The sequence below is a fragment of the Phalaenopsis equestris genome, unplaced genomic scaffold, assembly GCF_001263595.1.
Source record: "Phalaenopsis equestris unplaced genomic scaffold, ASM126359v1 Scaffold000002, whole genome shotgun sequence".
Lineage (NCBI taxonomy): Eukaryota > Viridiplantae > Streptophyta > Magnoliopsida > Asparagales > Orchidaceae > Phalaenopsis > Phalaenopsis equestris.
This window is the reverse complement of record NW_018164444.1, coordinates 1,187,851-1,203,929: the sequence shown is the minus strand read 5'-3', so window position 1 is coordinate 1,203,929 and position 16,079 is coordinate 1,187,851. Positions and strand designations below refer to the sequence as shown.

Sequence of the window (16,079 nt, the reverse complement as noted above, 5' to 3'; positions counted from 1 at the left end):
TCTACAGTATCAAACATGCGGTCTCTGTAAAATGAATATTTAAATTAATAAATATAAAGTTAGGACTAAAAATAAATTAGAGTTCCGAAAAGATAAAGAAAAATAAAATTTAAAATATAATACGCCATCGTGATGCAAGACTACCGGAATGGTGCGAGGACTAGCATTAGATCTGCAAGTCGCCATCACTGACGAACAGTCAAAGTGGGGCCCACTTCAATCAACTCTCCGCCCGCTTGCTGAGATTCCGTGCCGCCATGAACAGTAAAGTGTTTCAGATTTTAGGTTGTGTACTGCATTTCTATTTTCCCTAAAGTTTAGGCGATAATTATATTGGAAATTAGTGATTATTAATAATACTAATAGCTTGTTTTTGGGATCATTTTTTTTATTTTTTATTTTATTTTTATTTCTATTTTAAAAATATATTCATATTGTACATTTTTAATATTTTATTTTTATTATAAAAAAATTATTTAAAAATACATATTCAAAACATCTAAATTTTTTTTTAGTCTTTTAAATGATAATTAAACATTTTATATCATAGCAAATGTATTTTATTTTGAATTAAAATATAAAGAAAAAGAAATTTAAGGATAAATAAAAAATAAAGAAATAAACAGCATCCCCTAAATGTTTCATATATGAATAAAACTAAATAAACCAATTTAATGTAAAAGGCCTTCGGCGAGGGATACATATCTGATCTGGATGAACAGTCAAAGAAACCCTTCGCTCAAATTTCCCAATAGATCGGTATTTCGGTAAGGCCCGATGACTCCGATTAACAGTCCCAAAAGGCCATAAATTGCCAATGGCCCAACTTCAAGGCAGATTAATCATTTATGAGTTCGTTTATATGTGCAATATATATATATATATATATATAACACAAAAGAGAGAAAACAACTAGCGACATCAGAAGTTTTTACGTGAAAATCCCGTAAGAGAAAAACTAAAGGGTTTGGCTCAGCGGAAGAGTTCTACTATAAAATGAAGATTATAGTTTCAAACACTTTTCTCACAGTCAGGAAAGGGTTAAAAAGTCTCTCAAGTTATAATGTCGACATACGAATAAACTTGTTGCAAGAAATAAACGACGACCGATTGCAGACGGTAGTTGATGGTGGTCGGCAGTAGTCGATGACAGTTTGCGGTGAACAAAGGAGGTCAGCGGTGGTCGACATTGATAAAGTGTTGTTGGACTTCAGCTCCTTCTTAAAGCTTCAAGCACTCTCTTTAGGATTCAAGGTCTCCTCCCTAGACTTCCAGCTCCCTTCCCCAAACTTCAAGCTCTCCTCATAAGATGGGTGGGACTCTATTTATATAGTATTGGTTGTAATTAATTCAGGAAGGAATATAAACTATTTTGATTGAACTGTTCTGAGTGATTCCGTTAATCAACCAACACTTGGTGGGCATTTGAGTGTTTTACTAATGTAAGAATTGAGTGATATTGGGCTCGTTGGTTCGTCTTATCAAAACACTTGATTCGACTATAAGCCCATCAGATTCAACATCCATTTGATTTTCTACAAATGTATGGAAAGCTTCTAAAAGTACTTTAATGGCTTGATATGAGCTTGATTTGACTCGAATTAGACCAATTTTGGTATTATGGGTTTGCTTCGTCGAGCCAGTCAATTTGATATTAAGTTTCTGAAATTAAACTTCTGGATGACTTTTTATTAAAGTTTGAACATTTCTGACTAAAAAATGTGCATCTAGAATAATACAAATTAAAGAACAGACAATATATGTTTAGATGAGAGATTATTTTTTCTAATTCTCGATTTTAGAGTTTATTGCTTTTTATTCAAAAAAGCTAAAATCCTTACGAAAAAGACTATAAAAAGTGTAAGAAAAATTTAAATTTGTGATATTTTCCAAGTTGATTAGCCTATTATTGGGTAATGGAGGAAGTTTCATTTCATGAACAAATTTTTTTTTATCGTGTTTTTTTTTAACAGAAATAAACGATTACAATTAGAAACATTCATTAATATCGGCACATTACTAAAAAATTATACTGATTTACATAAATTTTGATGCACATTTGGGTCACAAGCTTCAAAAATAAAATTTGGAAATGCTCGCGCTTCAATTTATGATCAAATAAAATCTCGTGAGAACAATCAAATAACAAATAAAAAAATGATCGGATCTAAGTCCAAGTGAGCCTAGACAATGTGCTTAAAGCATAAAGAAAAAAGTTTGTGACATATTTTGAAAGACTAAATGATCTCCAAATTTGACAAGTTTATGTTCAAATTGAGCATCACGATAAAACAAATCTAACATTATTAAGACTCAAATACTCATAAAGTATCATCTGATCAAAAGAATCACTTAGAAACATTGATGGAAGAGATTCTTGCAGTATTTAGCAAGTACATCACTCCCAAAATCTATAAATACATCCTCACTTCTTCATGGGGGGCGGGAGCTAAATGAGAAGTTTAAAGGAACTCCTAGCTCTTGAGGATTATCAAGCTCCGCACCACCACCAGAACACACTTGTCGATCTGTTGCCACCACGAGAATATCCATGCCCGACAATTTTTGCCACTTATGAACCACTACTACCTGGCATCCATTAAAATATAAAATAAGGTAACATTTACAAAAAAAAATATACTTAATTTAATACAATTTAAATACTTGAGAATAACTTAAATCTCTAACATCACTGCAAAAATATCAATATTATTAACTTCTTAAAAATGAAATATATATTTTTTTGCTTAGGTTTATAACATGAAATTGTTATGAATATGAATACAAACTTGTATAAACTAGAGCGATTGACACAAATCTCAAATAGAATGAACGACCAAACAAAAAAAAAAGCTTTCCCTATGGATAAACAGTCGACCGACAAGTCACCACCAAGCAGGTGATGTCGCGCCCCTAAACCTAAGAAGGTCAAAGCTCTAGAGATGGTTTACTGCCAGATAGCGACAAGATCTGCCATGGGCGAGACATATTTCATTCTAGAAGCAAGTTTCATCCGATAACTCACAAAGACAACTATAAGATCCGCCAAAGACTTTGTAAATAGAGATATCCAGATGAGGCGACGGACCGACCAGGTAGACGAGATGTAGTCACCTTAAGACTTGAGCCAAAGCGACAAGTGAACCACAGTTCACCCAACAAAACAAATTGATTCATCAGTCGACCAACCAACTGACTGATGCGCAAGCAGAAACACCCTGATTGTAATTGGACGACCGACCTGCTTTTGTTGCGGTGGACAAGATCTTCATTCGATCGAGCAACTCAGTCGACCCAACACAAAGCATGGTCGTCACCCAGTCGATCGCCTCAATCATCCACATTCAAGCAAATTAATCAGCCAATTGCCACCATATCAAAATTCAAATTGTAATACATATATAGAATAAAATCCATACAATTTATTAGAGCATTAATCATATTAAAAATGGTTTACACAAATGTTCTTTCCTTTCTACAATTGTACAAAATACGCCTCTATAAATAAAAGGAAAAAGATGAATAAGGGACTCTTCCCCGATTCTCTCCACCGTAACTTTTGATTCATTTTATTCTCTCATTCACTCGACTTTAACTCTCAAGGAGTATTCACGAAAGAAAATCTGGGATCCAACAAAACTGTAGTTATTTAATATGTAATTAAAAAAAAATTATGTTATATGAATGTAAATTTCCATTACATTATGAACTTGTAGGCAAAGGTGGAAGAACTACAATTTTTTTGTTACTTGGTGTCCCCCTTGCCAAGATCAATGATCAAAAGGCATGACTATATTTGTATGATGTATCCTATAGAATCTAATAATTTTAGGAAGCATTAATCTTCATCTTTTTTTTCCTAATGAATCACATGAGAATAGGTGCAACTTGACAAGACATAAGAATGAGTCTAGAATGCCATTGATGAAGTAAGTTTGAAGGATAAAAGCTAGCTTGTAAATTCATTAGTTGAACGATAGCCAAAAGAAATCTTTTCTTATGCCTGGGCAACTAGTTTGGAATGTGTCAAGGCTCGCTCTTAAGTTTATTAGTTGAATGATGGCCATATGACATCTCCTCTTATGCTTGGGAGAGAAAAAGAATAGATCTAGCTTGCTTAATGTTGTATAAGGTGCCTATAACATATATGATCTGGACATGCTAGATTCATCTAAGATGGAGGCTAGTATGGAGAGTATTTTGGAGGAACATATCGATTTCTCAATAAGCTAACAACCTGTAGACATGGACCGACAATTCTACACTTTGTGGATGTAGATATCTAGATGATCCATATCAATAGAAAAATCTATACAAATGATTGCTTTTAGCTCTATCTTTTCAAAGGCAGGAGCAGATTGTTAGAATTGTAATGTGATACATATAAAGATTTTAGAACCATTTGACACTATATGCCTCTATTGAATTGGTTCTGAAAGAACTCACAAATTTTCATTGTGTATAAGATAAAGCTATTTTGTATTCTTCAAATAGTTTATTTTCTTCAATTAGAGATCATTCATTGGAATAAGTCATAACTATGGAACCTGATTCCTAATATATTGATCCCAAAATAGCATGCCAAAATTAAGAAATGGCCTATAGAAGCCACAATTGTAGAATTAATGCATTGGACTTGCAAGTTAATTTTGATTTTATTCTAATATTTAAGAAATTACAAATATGGTCTAATTAATTAGAAATGGCCATAGAGTTAAGGTTTTAGGTCTAAGCTCTTTATCATAGTTGAGGTGAAGTTGCTTATTTAGCCAGAATTAGAGAAGAGCAACAGTTTTTTTTTTTTTTTTTTAATCACAATGTTATATTTTTTTTTTTGGAAATTTACATACATAACACATAATTCCTATGTATTTAAATCACAATGTTATACTTTTTTTTTTTGGAAATTTACATACATCACACATAATTCCTATGTATTTACATATCTAACACACAAAGTTTGATACTTACAACACCTTGGTCTTGGTGGTCATAAAATTATACATGAAAATGTATATTTCACTTTTAAAAATGATAGTGATGATGATAGTTTTGTTACGAAGTTAAAAATTTGAGTTGTATGTATGTAAATATGAATGTGTAGTTGTTGGATATGTAAATACGTAAACATTGCATGATATGTTTGTAAGAGTTCCTTTTTTTTTTTTTTTTTGTAAGTAGAATAGGCGTTGATATATTTTAGCAAAGATAGTTCATTTCTTCTTGGACGTCAGCTTTCCAAGATGACAAAATTATTGAGTTTTTTCACTCCTTAGAAACTATATACCTTTAAGGAGTACTAGAAATCCTTTATTATTACGAAATGTACAAAAGAAAAAGAATGCAATTCATCAAAATTGAAGCACAAATTTTCTTATATATATATATATATATATATATATATATATATTTTTTATATGTGTAGATTGGAATGAATTTCTTGCATTCCTCATAATAAATAAACAAATTATACTGCCTTTCATAAAGTTTATAAGAAAATTTTTTAAAAAGTTCTCTCTTTTTAATATCTATACTAATCAAATAAAATCTCTTTTAAAATAAAATATTATTGATTGTGATGCTCATAACATATGAGGGCACAATCAAAAAGAGTGTCATATATTCACATGATAAGTTCTAACATAAAAGCTAATTAATAAAAGCTTATATATATTACGTGTTGAAGATTGAAGATGTGAATCTTCGTAAAAAAAAGATCATCGTCCCTGGTTGATAAGCCAGCCTTCGCTATCAATGAAAGTTATACTTGTAATTTGTTGGATATATTTGGGATTAAGCTTCTTCTCCCATGGAACTCTAGCTCTAGTATCCGCGCCAGGTCCAGTGCAACCAGCTTCTCCATAGTTTGTATTAATCCTAGAAAGTGATTGATTGAGAAATATCAAATACAAACTTAAATCAGCTATCCAATATTTTGTGAAATGATTACATAGATCTTGCAAAAGAAGTATTATGGTAATTGAAATTAGTATAAATATGAGTAAAAGGAAAGCACAAACCCATGGTCAGGCGTATGCCAGCTATCCCATCCTTTAGGAAGAACAATATCTGCCATAAAAGTGTTATAGAATACAACCCTTGAATATCTTCCCCATGCTCGTCCAAGATAAACCTTCGAGAAGCCCGTCAAGCTACAATTCTTAAATACAAACCCGGTGGGTTGCAGCGGTTCATATCTCCCATGAGCAGTCACCCAACCTGGCACAAGCAGCCCTCTACTTGTTACTATCTGGCATCTCTGCATGGAGTAAGCAAATAAATTAAATCCTCATTCACAAATGTAAACATATTAATATATAAGGACCTCATTAATAAAATACCTCATAGATAGATTGCCCGAAGCCAAAGATGAAATCAACAGCACCCACAATTTGGCAGTTTTTGAAATAGTGCCTACCTTGCAGGTCACATAAGGTGTCTTGTATTCCTACGAACGAGCAGTCATAGAAGGAAGTTTTGTCTCCAGAGACTAACATGGCGACTGCTATTCTAGGGTTTGCTATGTCGTTATAAGTATTCTGATAATGAGTGTTCATATGAGTTCAAAATGTACATTAAAAATGTTTGATCAAACATATATATTAAGATATTAAATCGTTTATATCAAAAGAAGTAGAGGAAAACCATGAAAGTTATTCTCTTAAAGACGACGTCGGTGGCTGCTGAAGTGAAGGTGGCAGTATCAGAGGTTTGGGAGACTTTGCTAAGACTGCAGTGATCGCCCCATTGAATTTTGGTGTAAGAGGGGCCATCTCCTTCGAAGACAAGGCGGCCCTTGTTTTTGGTTAAGTTCACTTTCTCCCTATGACACCAAACATTGAACAATGAAATTCGTTCCATTAATTAAGATTTTTGAGAAACCAAGCATGAGTGGGGGAGATTCACACTGCCTTCAAATATAAAATTTTAAATGAATTAACATGGTTAAAATGTAAGTATTTTTTTTGTAAAAATCCAGGGAATTTTGCACCATCCGAGATAAAAATATGTCACCAAGTAAAGGGCTAACAAAATTCATTCCCATATGAATTGGAGAAACATGAATATATATAGTATTTTTACTAAGGAAGTAGCTCAATCATGTTGATCAATATGTACATCAGCTTAGGGTTTAGTGCTTGTTAGAAAAGGGCGATGAAATTGATCATCAATGGGATAAATTCTCTTGATCAATAAATGAATAGGTTGTTAATAATCCCTGAGTTTTGAATGAAATGATGGTAATTAATATTTAATTTTTTATTTAATTAGGAAAGCCTTAATAGACTTTGGGGAATGAGAGAGAATCAAGTTCAAGCATGTCCTTTAAGAGTAGGCAAAAAATTTCTCTTGGTCAATAGGTGAATAGGTTGTTAATAATCCCTGAGTTTTGAATGAAATGATGGTAATTAATATATAATTTTATTTAATTAGGAAAGCCTTAATAGATTTTGAGGAATGAGGGAGAATCAAGTTCAAGCATGTCCTTTAAAAGTAGGCAAATAAAATTATAGAGCATTATTCTTAAACTATTTAGAGTACTCATAATAATTCAGATGTCATTAAAAATTTCATGAGGATCGTTGCACTCATAATAGAGGTCAGTCATGACTTTAATGGAATACTTACAGGACTTGACTATGATAATGTGTGTGTGTGTGTATGAGAGTGAGCACACGATAATTAAAGAATGCCTTATTAAAATTGTGACAAGTTTACGGTGGATAGTGCTTTTTTAAACCCAAGCTCATTGTCTAAAATGTGATATTGTTCTTCTTAGGATACATTATAAAATAGTTTCTTAATTGTAAATGGGGATGATTCATCAAACTGTGTGTTGGGTGATTTTGCCTATTTTTTATTGATTAATTAATGTAAATAACCTAGAAAAATCATCTCGTTGTTTTTGTAGTTGTTATGAGAAGTTGGTCGCCAAAGACTATGGAGTATTCTATGAAGGTTATCTTTCTTATGCACCAAAGGAAGATTCATGAACCAATTGAGGATGAACCTAATGAACTACTTATAGTCGAAGATACATCACTTAACGCAATTTCTTAAAACCAAATCTTGTTTTAAGAACATAGACTCAAAGTAATTATTATAGTAGTGACAACAAATATTTCAGTTCACAATTAAATGGGTGTATACTAATGTGTTTGCTAGTAAAAAAAAGGAGAAGATACAATTGATTCCAAGTATTTTTTATTTTTTTTGTAAGAAATTATGGTAATCGAGTCTGAGAAACTGATACTCATCTTAATTATTCTAAAATTTCATCCAATACTGCTTCATGAAGTTTTAGAGATAGTAAATTCTAAAAAGTAAGAACATGCACACTCGAAGAACGTAATAGAAGAAGAAGAGGAAAGAAAATTAAATCTAAAGAATGATAAGTCACTTTTCTTATTCTAGACTCAAGGAATGGCAATTTTGTAAATACTACCAAAGGGTAGAAAAGTAAAATCATAACAGATACCCTTAATATAAAAGTTCTATTTCTAATCACTAAATAATTTCACGACATATTTCAGGAAAGCAACCACCACACAAAGAGAATGCCAGAGGAAAGGGAGCCACACGAGCAGAGAAGAAAAATCCAAGCATCTACGTTTACGCACATTGTTCCTCTATACGATAACAAAAAAAATACAAGGCCCATGTTTGCGGTTCAAAGAATAATAGCATAATATTTCATTCATCTGATAATATGATGATCACATACGCCGTGTTCTATGTACAGTATATATGACAGACAACATAATAAAATAATTTTTTTCTGGATACGTCAGCATGAAGAGTTCTCTCCAAATTACATAATCAGTATGAGCAATAAAAACAAGAAAAATGTCTATCTCAACATCAATGTGACTACTGATTAATATAAATATATAACAAGTCATCAATATAAACTTTTGCAGAAGAAGAAGAAGAAAGAATATAAAAAAATTATGATGTGCGGCAACCATATGTCTCGACAACTGTCTGTATGGGCCCCTAGGGAATCCATGGCGGCGCGGTTGCAACTAGACCGCCATCCAGACATGCAGTGAACAAAACATAATATTTTTTCATAAAACACGTCTAGTTTAGTAAAGGTCAATAATACTTCCTCTATGGCAAATAATGTTCAGTTAATGGCCTAAATTGCAGTGAAAGCAATCTCTCTTGGAAAGCGTTCATGACAAAAAATTGTGTATGACTCTTCCACAAGTGAATTATTTTCCAAACAAATGCTCCCAATTTATCTCAAGCATAATACACTCAAAGTGAGAACAGAGATCTGCTTGTCTTCGGCTAGCTTAAACGCTAAATTCTGATAAGTTTCCAAACCAGAAAGACATAAAACCAAGTTGAAAACTATGATGAGTTACTAAACCAAAAAACACCAAATGTAAATGAGAAAGAGAACAACGTTCTGCGGTTATTTAAACCCCATCCACAACCACAAGACTATTAGTGGTAGAGCAACAGATGACACGTTGGCGGCCCGCTGGAGGCGTGCGATGGTGACTGATTTAAGGTTTTTGAAACTAGGGTGAGGGCCAAGTGCACAGAGAAGAAAGCCAGAAAGCCAAGAGGAATTTTTAAAATGAGATCACAGTTTGTTAGGCAAATGCATTGTGTATAAGAAAAATGACATGACAATGTTAAAAGAGAGAGCAATGCTTTTTTCACTCCACTCAAACACATGACTACTAAGAATAAATCTCAAATAAATAACATTAGAATGCACATCTTATCTTATGGGGAAGAATCATATAAGAATATCCTCCGCAAAATTTGGTCAATATGAGTATTAAAAATCTTCAATTTACATTAAGAAAAGTGAAATAAATATATAAATAATAATCAAAACTTGTAAATTACCATTTAACTACCGTTGTCTTATTATTGAAGCTAACGCCACATAAGAAAAATACCATGCACATTATACAAAAATGTATAATTATATGACAATATATAGATAAAATATATAGTGAAGAGATTACGAGTAAACTCCAGCTTTAATATAAATTTTGGTCCAATCCTTATTGCCATCTGGAATAGAGTCGATAGCCTTCTGTATAGAAGTGAAGTCCCCGTGGCCATGAAGATCCACCACCACCATCTTCACCACCGACCCTGCATTGACGACTATCGTATTCCTCAGCAAAAGAGAAGAAAAGAGCAAAAAAGCCATGCAGAGAAGAGATTTCATTGTCATCTGCATGTTTTGATTGGCACAAATGCATATATGAACAATGTTGGTTGTAGAGGCCAAAAATGACTGCACAGAGCATGCAAATCTTTCATTTATTCATTTTTCTACAAAATCAACTAGGTGTTATATATGTAAGGAATGGGATTATGATTTAAAAATTTTAATTTTTATTAATTGTTTTGACTTTCATAAATGTCATGTGTGAAAATATGAATGGAAGGAAGTTTGAATCGTATAATATGTGAAGTTCTTATAATTGCTTGTTTGGTTACAAATCTTAGCTCATGGTAAGATTTAATTGAGGATATTTTTTGGGAACACCTTTCTTAGTTTTATTCCCTTTCTATTTATTTTTTTTTCCTTTTTGTTAGAATTATTTCCTTCCCTAATATAAACTCATATAATTGGTGAGTTTGTAAATTAGGTGGAATTGATTTTACTATGTATGTATGTATGTACACACACACACATATATATCAAGTAAATTAATTTTTTTCTCTTGAAATTATTCTCTACATGGTATTATCTATTTATATCACACTGTAACATTCAAGGGTTCTATTTGTAATTTTTTTTTTTTTTTTTGCTTTTTAAATTGAAAAAATATTACCTAAGGGCATCAATACTCTAATGATAAGGTGTCACGTATGCAATGATCCCACCGTGGCACCACGTGAAACCCCATCATTGAAGTACTGATGCATCAGTACTCCTGATGTAATATTTTTAGTTTTAAATTAGTGCTAGCAGTGTGCTGCACGTGTGTGATTTAGAAGTTCACCATGTTTTAGTAGCAGCTTCGAGATTCCGTTTAAATTTGGTAATAGTCCACTGATTGAGTGGTGAGATATTTTTTGCAATTTAAGTATCTAGCCATAATTAAATTGGTGCCTCAAAATCAAGCATTTCATAGTTGTGTAATACTTCATGTAATATATATATGAAATTAAACTGGTGTCCATATTCAGCCAATTTTGCCTTTAAAGTATCTTCTAATTTGTCTATGGGTGTATCTAATTAGTCTTCGATGAAGCTTGTAATAAAAAATTTATTTCCAAACTTGTGTTAATCAGGCCGTAATTCGGCAAATTAAGCAGCACATATCACACTGTAACATTCAAGGGTTCTATTTGTAATTTTTTTTTTTTTTTTTGCTTTTTAAATTGAAAAAATATTACCTAAGGGCATCAATACTCTAATGATAAGGTGTCACGTATGCAATGATCCCACCGTGGCACCACGTGAAACCCCATCATTGAAGTACTGATGCATCAGTACTCCTGATGTAATATTTTTAGTTTTAAATTAGTGCTAGCAGTGTGCTGCACGTGTGTGATTTAGAAGTTCACCATGTTTTAGTAGCAGCTTCGAGATTCCGTTTAAATTTGGTAATAGTCCACTGATTGAGTGGTGAGATATTTTTTGCAATTTAAGTATCTAGCCATAATTAAATTGGTGCCTCAAAATCAAGCATTTCATAGTTGTGTAATACTTCATGTAATATATATATGAAATTAAACTGGTGTCCATATTCAGCCAATTTTGCCTTTAAAGTATCTTCTAATTTGTCTATGGGTGTATCTAATTAGTCTTCGATGAAGCTTGTAATAAAAAATTTATTTCCAAACTTGTGTTAATCAGGCCGTAATTCGGCAAATTAAGCATAAATAACGGCAAAATATTGTGGCAATTACGTGCTTGCATCCAAATTTTTTTAAATTATCATTCAATTATTTAAATTCATAGTAAATGCCCAATCCGTATTCTTGATAGCTTGATTGTTTAAATAACGGCAAAATATTGGGGCAATTACGTGCTTGCATCCAAATTATTTTAAATTATCATTCAATTATTTAAATTCATAATAAATGCCCAATCCGTATTCTTGATAGCTTGATTGTAACTTTTTAAATTTGTGCTAGCAGTGTGACTGCGCGTGTGTGATTTAGAAGTTCACCATGTTTTAGTAGCAGCTTCGAGATTCCGTTTAAATTTGGTAATAGTCCACTGATTGAGTGGTGAGATATTTTTTGCAATTTAAGTATCTAGCCATAATTAAATTGGTGCCTCAAAATCAAGCATTTCATAGTTGTGTAATACTTCATGTAATATATATATGAAATTAAACTGGTGTCCATATTCAGCCAATTTTGCCTTTAAAGTATCTTATAATTTGTCTATAAGTGTATCTAATTAGTGTTCGATGAAGCTTGTAATAAAAAATTTATTTCCAAACTTGTGTTAATCAGGCCGTAATTCGGCAAATTAAGCTTAAATAACGGCAAAATATTGGGGCAATTACGTGCTTGCATCCAAATTATTTTAAATTATCATTCAATTATTTAAATTCATAATAAATGCCCAATCCGTATTCTTGATAGCTTGATTGTAACTCCCATATATACATGAGTTTCCTAGTAAAAAAAAAAAGGCAGCTCTTGTTCGGCTCATTCGATAAGAAACGAACACGAACAGTGACTTCACGAACAATTTCAAGCACGAACTTATTTCAAACAAACTTAATTTCATAATTTCAAACGAACCGAACAAGTTTTGTTCGTTCTTGTTCTGTTTTTTTTGTACCCGTACAAAAACAAGCTCTGTTAATTCGTGTTCGATTAGTTTACACCCTAAATGGATATTTCTTCTGCTGTTAGTCATTCGTCGGAGTTGTTGGAAATGTTATTTTATTACTGTAATTTTCTATATTTTATCAAGACGAGGGAATACAAATTTTTCTATTAATCAAATAAAATTACAAGGCTTAAATTAACACAAACCAAAGGCTGACATAATAATTAAAATGGCCGCCGAAGAAGCAGGCCACAAATTCATACGCAAACAAATGGACGGACACCAATCAGCGCTACAACCACATTTAAACATCAGAAATTACTTCATCCATGATCTCCTGGAACGTTTCCATGGCCGAAGCAGGCAGACCCAACAACACGTTAATACTCTTCCTCTCCTTCCCGTGACTCAGAAACAATATAACCTCCTTCTCCGGCAACGCCACCGGCCCCGACTGAACCGCGTCTCCCCACCCAAAATCTGCCGTATGAAACGACAACCTCGACCAAGTCGTCAGCAGCAACGTCGCCGCTAACGACGGCCTCGCTCTCGTCGTCTCGAAATAATCAATCGCCGATCTCATATACCCATCCGTCACCATCCTAACCGCCTCCTGTACTTTCCCCACCGCAAACCCCACCGGATTCGCGAGCAATTCTCCCGCGCTGGCCAGCGAGTTCGTCAGCACGATTCCGTTACCGAAAAACCCCTTTGGCAGCGGAGGCTGGAAACGGGAGCGGCCGTCAACTGCAAACAGGAGTTTGGCCTGTTGGTCGGGATGGAGGCCCAGCGCTTGGGTTCGGGCTCGCCAGACGAAGCCGGAGAGGGCTTCAAAGGTGGTGCATTTGGAAATGGACTCGAATTCGGTGGCTTTGGTTTTGAGTTGGTCGAGATTGGATGGGTCGAAGTAGAAGGAGCGGTAGAGCATGGGCTGGGATTCGTAGAGTGCTGCGGTGTTGGAGACGTCTTCGATTTCGCTGAATTCGTGGTGGGGGAATTGGATGAGGGGAGGGATGCGAGGGCTGAGGAGGCTGCGGTCGATCAAAGGGGGGAGGGAGAGGGGGAGATTGCGGGCTGTTTCGCCCCACGAGTTGACGAATTCCATGGCGCCGATTCCGTCGAACATGCAGTGGTTCATGGCCAGGCCCAGGATGAAGCCGCCGCATTTGAATTTGGTCACCTGCTCATAAAAAAAAAATGAATTTTTTTCAAGAGATTAACATTAAAAAAAATTTAAATGATAATAAAATGTTTCGAAATCAATCCGTCTTCAAATTCTTGAATGCAGTTAAATTAGTATAGAAGTCTGCATCACTTTAGGTTTAATGCAGTTAAATTACCGCGGTGGTTGGGAAAAGGAAGCCCGGCCCTGGGGAGCCAACCACATGCATTTATAACGTCACTAGGTAATAAATGATGGGTAAGGTCTTTGTTGGTCCGGGTAATCCGATCGTCGCCTACACTACTCTTTGCGGATAGATATGAGGTTTGCATGGACATGCTCGCCATTCAAATCGGCATGAATTATTTTAAAAAGAATGGAAATTTAATTCTTATTTTTAAATATTAAATAAATTATTGGATGTCGGGCATTGACATATATATATCACAAAATTTTTATATATTACACAATTTTTTATATCACAAAAAAAAAGATCTTTCTTGTATAAATAAAATGCTATAAATAAAACTAAAAGCATAAGACAAATCAAACAAAATATAATATTATTTTAAGTTAGAAACCACAAATAATAAATATAAGAAAGATCAACATTAATTTTACTTATTTCACATTATAAAATTATAAAATTTTAAGTTGATTGTTTGTTATTTTTTATGCATGCAAATTAAACTAAAAAAAATACTTGGATTCATTAATTGTTATATAATTGATTTGGTTCTTTCAAATCATACCAATTTGACTAAACTAAATTTCGATTGATTTGATTTTCTTAAACAATGACCGTACATCTTTATATACAGACACTTGATTCATTCCTCGATATGACTTTATTAAAATGTATGAAATAATTGTTCATCTGCATATACATATCAATAATTTAGATGTCAATTTTGTGAATAATAAAGTTTCGAGTGCTATTCGTGTAATTATACCAAATATCATAGGTGTAAAAAAAAACAAATAAACAACCCCCCGACAAAAAAAAATCTGCCATTACAGAAAAAATAAATGAGGATGGAAACGAACTCATACAAACGAGGGTTGGAGTACAAATTTGGTTCTTATAATATTAAAGTCAGCCTGCAGTGATTTTTTTATCGTTTTAGATCAACTGCTATGAATTAAATTTGCTCACGCAATTAAGATTTTCTCATAAACTTTTGGGTGTTGGATATGTAAATATGTGAGAATTATGTGGTAAGAATGTAAATTGCCTTATTTTAAATACATTTAGTTTTAGTTTAGTAATTTTTTATTCTATCTTAATAAAATAAATACGATTATGAGATGCTAATTGAAAGTTTCTTCCTCGAAACACTACAAAGCTATTCAATGCAGTCAGAGAGTCAGAGACTCGATTTGTCAAATAAATATGAAGATCAATAAGATTATGAGAAGTATAAATGACCCGAATAAAATAAATCTTTATAGGATAAAATAATTTCATCTTAAATATATAACAAATTTAATATCATTTTAAGATTCAAATAACTATTTTACAAGTATTATATAAAATTTATAATTTTTATTGTAATAACTTATCATACATATTTATTGATTTAGATTTATTGAGTTTATTTGGAGTCAAATTTCAATAAAACTTGACAATCTTATTGTTCTGAATTTTTTGGATCATTTAAATATAATTTTACAGCATTAATAATATTTTATCTAAAATATATTTTAAAAAAAATTTCACTACGTTTGAACAATTTTCATAAAAATTCATTTCTAACTAATAATTGAAGAGATATATCACAAATTTATATAATAATTACAATCTAAAAATATACCTAAATTCATTATTCAACATAAAACAAAATTTATAGGCTCCCTCGATCATTTTAAATAATTTATCATTAATACTATTTCATATAATCTAAAAACTATACATTCTATAAATAACTATAAAGATTAAAATAAAAATAAAAACTAACCAGCTTTTCCTGGCTGATGTATAATTAATCTCTTCCTTACCTGAGCAGCCATAGGAGGTATATCCAGTATGCTCTTAGCACCAGGAACATTGTAAACAAGCTTGCCAAGTGTAGCCGGATCAGGCTTCGCGATATCGCCGATATCCGCCATGTCGCCGTCTTGCTCCGCCTCAACATAGAC

General features: G+C 32.8%; 2 protein-coding genes across 2 annotated transcripts in view; both read right to left on the bottom strand.

Moving 5' to 3' along the window:
- Positions 1-5,717: 5,717 nt before the first annotated feature.
- Positions 5,718-10,213, bottom strand: LOC110031224 (probable pectinesterase 29). The gene is made up of 5 exons (XM_020734321.1): positions 9,993-10,213; positions 6,646-6,823; positions 6,342-6,539; positions 6,021-6,259; positions 5,718-5,877 (listed from the first exon to the last, which is right to left on the bottom strand). Exons 1-5 carry the CDS (start codon positions 10,211-10,213, stop codon positions 5,718-5,720), a joined length of 996 nt encoding a protein of 331 aa, XP_020589980.1.
- Positions 10,214-12,912: 2,699 nt separating this feature from the next.
- The window catches only part of LOC110039340 (omega-hydroxypalmitate O-feruloyl transferase-like), a 6,528-nt gene continuing 3,361 nt past the window's right edge, over positions 12,913-16,079 (bottom strand). The window contains exon 4 of the mRNA XM_020744373.1: positions 12,913-13,844. Coding sequence (XP_020600032.1) covers positions 13,083-13,844 — 762 coding nt within the window. The 3' untranslated portion in view covers positions 12,913-13,082. The remainder of the gene's footprint in view (positions 13,845-16,079) is intronic.